The sequence below is a fragment of the Molossus molossus genome, unplaced genomic scaffold, assembly GCF_014108415.1.
Source record: "Molossus molossus isolate mMolMol1 unplaced genomic scaffold, mMolMol1.p scaffold_m16_p_6, whole genome shotgun sequence".
NCBI lineage: Eukaryota > Metazoa > Chordata > Mammalia > Chiroptera > Molossidae > Molossus > Molossus molossus.
The window spans coordinates 106,510,139-106,515,683 of record NW_023425399.1 but is presented as its reverse complement, the minus strand read 5'-3'; the positions used below and the strand labels follow the sequence as shown (position 1 = coordinate 106,515,683).

The 5,545-nt window shown below is 57.2% G+C and overlaps 1 protein-coding gene across 1 annotated transcript; it reads left to right on the top strand.

Moving 5' to 3' along the window:
• Positions 1–489: 489 nt before the first annotated feature.
• Positions 490–5,265, top strand: RAX (retina and anterior neural fold homeobox). Its single transcript, XM_036245014.1, has 3 exons — positions 490–1,014; positions 1,323–1,576; positions 4,321–5,265. The coding sequence occupies exons 1-3, from the start codon at positions 726–728 to the stop codon at positions 4,819–4,821; spliced, it is 1,044 nt and encodes a 347-aa protein (XP_036100907.1). The 5' UTR covers positions 490–725; the 3' UTR covers positions 4,822–5,265.
• Positions 5,266–5,545: the final 280 nt, after the last annotated feature.

Below are 5,545 nucleotides of genomic sequence, written 5' to 3'. Positions count from 1 at the left end.
ATTCAAACCGAAAAGAAGCTTGGACTGACTTTCAACGCTGTGGAGCCAAGTAGCCTTTCCAAGGGTCGCCCCGGGGCGCTCAGCCTTGAGGAGGAAGCGCGCCCAAGGGCGGAGGCGAGTCTGGGGTGGAAGGAGATGAAGGGGTAGGTAAGCCCCAGGAAGGAGGCAAATCCTGGGGGGAGATCTGAGACCGAGGGAGGGGGCCCCACTGAAGCAAGACTAGGGGGCGCCGACCCCCCTGACCCGCGTTCTGGGGCCTGTCAAACACCCCACCGCCTGGCCCTGGGTGCTTTTGCAGTTTGGGGAGAGAATCGAAAGACGTGAGATGGAAGGTTCCGAGTGCTGCCCCTGACTGGGGTCTGGGTGAGGGTAAGATCCGCCCCGCTGCGTGGCCGGTTTGGGGGTGGGGGTGGGGGCTGGGTCCGGAGCCAGAGGGGAGGAGCCGGGGCTCGCGGGCTCGCAGCCTTTAGCCCCCGGAGCCTCAGCTCCTGGGAGTCGCACCTTCCGACTCCTGCAGTGACCCGGGCGGCCGCGGGCGGAGCGCTCGCCCACCTCCAGCGAGCGCAGCTCCGCCGACGTTACCCGCCGAGCTTGACCTTGGATCCGTAGCCATCGGGTTGGCCGGCCGCACAGGGGAATCGTCGACTTCGACCCTCTTCTCTGTCTCCAAAACAGACGGCGCTGCCGAGAGTGCGGGCCGCGCCCTCCTGCCTCCTGCTCTCCCCATGCACCTGCCCGGCTGCTCTCCAGCCATGGCCGACGGCAGCTTCTCGCTCGCCGGCCACCTGCTCCGCAGCCCGGGTGGGAGCACCTCGCGGCTGCACAGCATCGAAGCCATCCTGGGATTTACCAAGGGTGACGGGATCCTAGGCTCCTTCCCGGCAGAGCTGGGCGCCCGGGGCGCTAAGGAACGGGATGGGAGGCCCGGCGCGCGGGCTGCCTGTCCTAAGGCGCCCGGGGGAGGCGCCGAGCCCTCCCCGCCGCCCGCCCCGGCGCCCGCTCCCGAGTACGAAGGTGAGTGCGCACCCCGGCTGCTGCGAGGCCCCAGGGAGCCCAAACGTAGGATCGCTGCAAAAGGAGAGATCCCCTGCCTTAATTTTTATCAAGGGACCTGGGCGCTGGACGGGGTGCCATGTGTATAGCAGGGGCTCCCAACTTCTGTTCAAAGAAAGCTTAGAGGCCCCCCGCAGCTCTCACCCCGACCCCACCTTCCTCCAGGCCATCTCGGAGGCCGCACCCGGCTGCTGGTCCCCAAGGGTGGGCGGGGTGGGCCCCGGGATACTTCGGGGAGTGTCTGACCTTCCAGGGCCCCGTCCTCCCAGCCCCTCGCCCCTACTGCCCCAAGGAGCCCGGGGAGGCGCGGCCGAGCCTAGGGCTGCCTGTCGGACCCGCCGCCGGCGACGTGAAGCTCTCCGAGGAGGAGCCGCCCAAGAAGAAGCACCGGAGGAACCGCACGACCTTCACCACGTACCAACTGCACGAGCTGGAGCGAGCGTTCGAGAAGTCCCACTACCCCGACGTGTACAGCCGCGAGGAGCTGGCGGGCAAAGTCAACCTACCCGAGGTCCGGGTCCAGGTAAACGGCCCAGATCGGTCCCCGGGAGGGCCAGAACACAAGCTGTAGCCAGTGCTCCCTTAAACCCCTGGGAGTCCATGCATTTTCGATGCCACTTTTCCCGTTGGCCTTCCTCGACTTGGCTGGCCCAGAGCCTAAAGGCGCGTCACAAATCTGTTTCCATATGCCCCACGCACCGGTTTGCAGTTCCATCTTCCCTGTGGGGTCTCCCTCTTTAGAGTTAAAGAGAAGAATTGGGAGTGGTGGGCAGTCACAGCTCATTAGACGCAACCAGGACGGGGGTGTGTGTGTGGAGGGTGAGTAGGGAGCAAATGTAGGCAGCAGTCGAGGGTCATCGGATTGGAGTCCCAAATGCCTCGTCACTGCGAATACCCTGTTTAAAATGAAAACCCTGTCTTCCTGCGAGCGGCCTGGCGCCTCACAGTTGAAACTTTCCGTGGATTTATTTAAGGAACTGGCTTTTGCTTCTCTGGTGCACATCCAATCAAACTTCCCGCTGCTGCAGGGGCCTTTTCTTTTTGTTGTAAAGGGGTTTTTGCTTTAATTAAAGCTGAATTATCTTTAATCCCCGATCATTAAAATATTTGAAAGCCTTAAATATTTGCTAGTCATCTGTGAAAAATCTGGGATGATTTCCAAATTGGGAAAGTTTACAGAGGCCTGAAAGGGAGTCACTGGGAACAAATTTTACTGTATCTGAAAGGCAGGGGAGCTAAGATGGGATTTCTCTGTGTGTCTACTGAATTAGATTTCCAGGAAGTGAGAGACTCAGACATTTTGGGACTTTTAGCCTTTTCTTAAAAGTAAAAGGGGACAAGCTCTTGCCTTTGTCTCTTCTGCTCTGTTTGAGGGTTTCAAGTAATGAGTAAATGTCATGGTTTAAAAATATAGTTCCCTAATGTGACTCAGGATTAACTGGCAAGGACAGTCAGTTTCTCCTAAATTGGGGCAATAAAGCTGAAGTGATTTCATTGAAAGGGTGAACATATTAGCAACTGCTGTTCAGGGAGGGAGGCTGGCATAGGGAGAGGAAAGCATACACGTCAAAGATGAAGAAAGAGGAGAGGTCAAGCCTTCCCAGTTAGAACAGAGGCTCAGGCAGTTGGGGAGCTGCCTCCATACCTGAGGCCACCTCTGTCCCACCTTCCTTTCTCCCTCTTCACTTGTTCGGGTCTTTGGCTTGTCCTCTAGGTTGTGAGCTTCTTAAGAACAGTGTCTGAGACTTCTCTGTGACCACAGGGCCAGCACAGTGCCCAGCAAATGGCAGGTTCTTAATGCATGGCTATGATGTAATCAGCTGGGGGTGGGGTTGCTAAGTAGGGTCTCCAACTGTGTTGAGGGTAGCAGTATGAGCTGACTATCCTGGTCTTCAGCCCTCTGACTCTGGATACTAGATCTGAAGACCTGAGCTGATATTTTGGGGGATGGGGTGGGACATGCAGAGAAACAGAGAGAGTATGAGGTGGCAGCATTCATCCAAGACGGTGTTTCTCTTTTCTCTCCTGTGTCTGGGAAAATCGGGGTCTCAGATACATAAATAAATATTTTGTGGGAAGAGGGCAGGAGTACTTACATTTTTTGCCGCCCCCCCCCCCCCCCCCCAATCCCAGACATACCTACATGCCCGGCTGGGCTCAGGTGCTGGATGGCTATTTTCTCAGCTCTCTGGGCGGTATCCCTCCCCACCCTCACTGACTCAAAACTGCTTTCTCCCTTCTGAAGTCGCATCTATCCCCCCATTTACCCTCATAAATGTAACACAGAAGCCACTGGTTTGGCCAAAGTTCTTTCCAGATACTCCAATAAGCTAAACCAGTTCTCTCTGTTATCCTTGAGGGTGGTAACTTTATGGTGAAACCCTAACTACACCCTTTCTTGTGCTCTTATCAAGTCAAGAATGGAAGTTTCATTGTTGAGACTAGATTTCACTGTGGCATGGACCTTCCCTATGTAAAGGAAAGAGAAAAAAAAGACTTGAACTCATCGAACCCATCTTGGGGTAATGTCAGAACTAACTCCATAAAGTAAAAGTAGATATAATAAATTTAAACTGTTGTAATCATCAAAAGCCATTTATAAGAAATATCAGAAATCCTAAGTGGATATCAATTAAATAAAAGTGAAAATCTTATTGAAGCAGCAACTCAAATATGCTTGGGATAAAATAAAGTCACACTTTCCTACTAATTATCATAACCAGTAATTCGTGGAAATAGCTGTATTTTAGCATCGAATGGTGCCGGTTACAGTGCTTAGAGTATTTTATTTATACACGTGTTTATAATAGAGACAAAAGGTAGGTAAAGCCGAGAAAGTCTGAGACAGGCGTGGCGTTGAGCTGAACCACACAGGGAGGAAGCGGAGTCTAAAACGAAGTGTCAGGAGAGGCTACCAACCAGCAGGTCACAGAAAGTGAGTGCGATCTGGATTCGAAAGCCCTACCATCTGATTCCAGGGTTAACTTCACTTTTTTGGAAACAGATAACAACCACAGCTATGGGTGAGATAAACAGGGGCAACGGGGGAACGCCATGGAGGACAAGGATGGGACAGAGAGACCCAGAGAAAACAAGAGAGGAGGAGGAAAGAGACGAAAAGGAGAAAACGGGATAGAAAAGGAAGGATAATGCGGGGGGGGGGGGGTAAATAAACAGGTGTGAAACGGTCGAGCCCCAGTTCTACTTGGGGTGGAGGATGGTGCTGGCTGGGCTGCAGCTCGACGGCCGCTGTGCTGCCTCCCGCAGGTGTGGTTCCAGAACCGACGGGCCAAGTGGCGGCGGCAGGAGAAGCTGGAAGTGTCGTCCATGAAGCTGCAGGACTCGCCCCTCCTCTCCTTCAGCCGCTCCCCGCCCTCAGCCGCTCTGGCGCCCCTCGGGGCGGGCCCAGGCGGCGGCGGAGGGCCGGCAGGGGGCGCCCTGCCGCTGGAGTCCTGGCTTGGGCCGCCGTTGCCCGGCGGGGGCGCCACGGCGCTGCAGAGCCTGCCGGGCTTCGGGCCGCCGGCGCAGAGCCTGCCCGCCAGCTACACACCGCCGCCGCCACCGCCGCCGCCTTTCCTGAACTCGCCCCCGCTGGGCCCCGGCCTGCAGCCTCTGGCGCCGCCGCCACCCGCCTACCCCTGCGGACCGGGCTTCGGGGACAAGTTCCCGCTGGACGAAGCGGACCCACGCAACAGCAGCATCGCGGCGCTGCGCCTGAAGGCCAAGGAGCACATCCAGGCCATCGGGAAGCCCTGGCAGGCCCTCTAGGGGCACAAAGGACCAAATCGGGGCAGACAACCCTCCTGGGAGCCGACCCCGAGCCGCAAACGTGCACCCCTTCTCCCCGGGTCCCCCGACTCGGCTACTTCTTCCCCGTTCCGCCCGAAGCTGCAGCCAGGCTTGGGGCTTGGGTGCGCGTCTGCTCCTGACTCACCCGGGAGGACTGACCCTCAGGCTGGCCGAATTCCCTTGGCCACCCCAAACCTTCATAGACCCCCCGAGCCCTGCTGCTGGAGGGGGAGAAGCGGCCTGGCCAGCCACGCTACTCCCACCCTCGGGGGCCCCGGAGCCTCCAGTCTCAAGGGACCCAAAGCGCCTGACCTGGGCCGCTCCTGACGGCCTGGCAACCCCAGATAGCGACAACTGGGAGGAAGGGGAGGTGGGGAAATAGAGTTTGAAGAACTGTTTGTATAAGTAGTTTCAAAATATTTGAGAGGAAAATTAAAGATGTACTTGTTTTGTTTTGACTCTAGTTAAGCGCGCTCAGGACTGCGGTGAAGGGAGGAAGGTGTGTGAATGGGGGTGCGGAAGGGACTGTGGTGTCGGACCGGCTGGGTCACAGGAAGTAAGAGTGCTCGGAGCCCGGGCTCCCTCATGGTATCCTCCTGGGGGCGCTGTGCTGCAGAAAACGCTGCGTCCCTATCCTGGATACCGTGTCCCCCATTCTGCACACTGCGGCTTCCTGGAGCAGAGGCACCCCTTCCGTGGCGCT

Excerpts from the sequence above, each read along its gene's own strand:
- RAX (XM_036245014.1), top strand. The coding sequence starts at position 726 with ATGCACCTGCCCGGCTGCTCTCCAGCCATGGCCGACGGCAGCTTCTCG. Across the intron at positions 1,015-1,322 it reads GCCCGCTCCCGAGTACGAAG|CCCCTCGCCCCTACTGCCCC; the intron begins GTGAGTGCGCAC and ends CCGTCCTCCCAG. Across the intron at positions 1,577-4,320 it reads TACCCGAGGTCCGGGTCCAG|GTGTGGTTCCAGAACCGACG; the intron begins GTAAACGGCCCA and ends TGCCTCCCGCAG.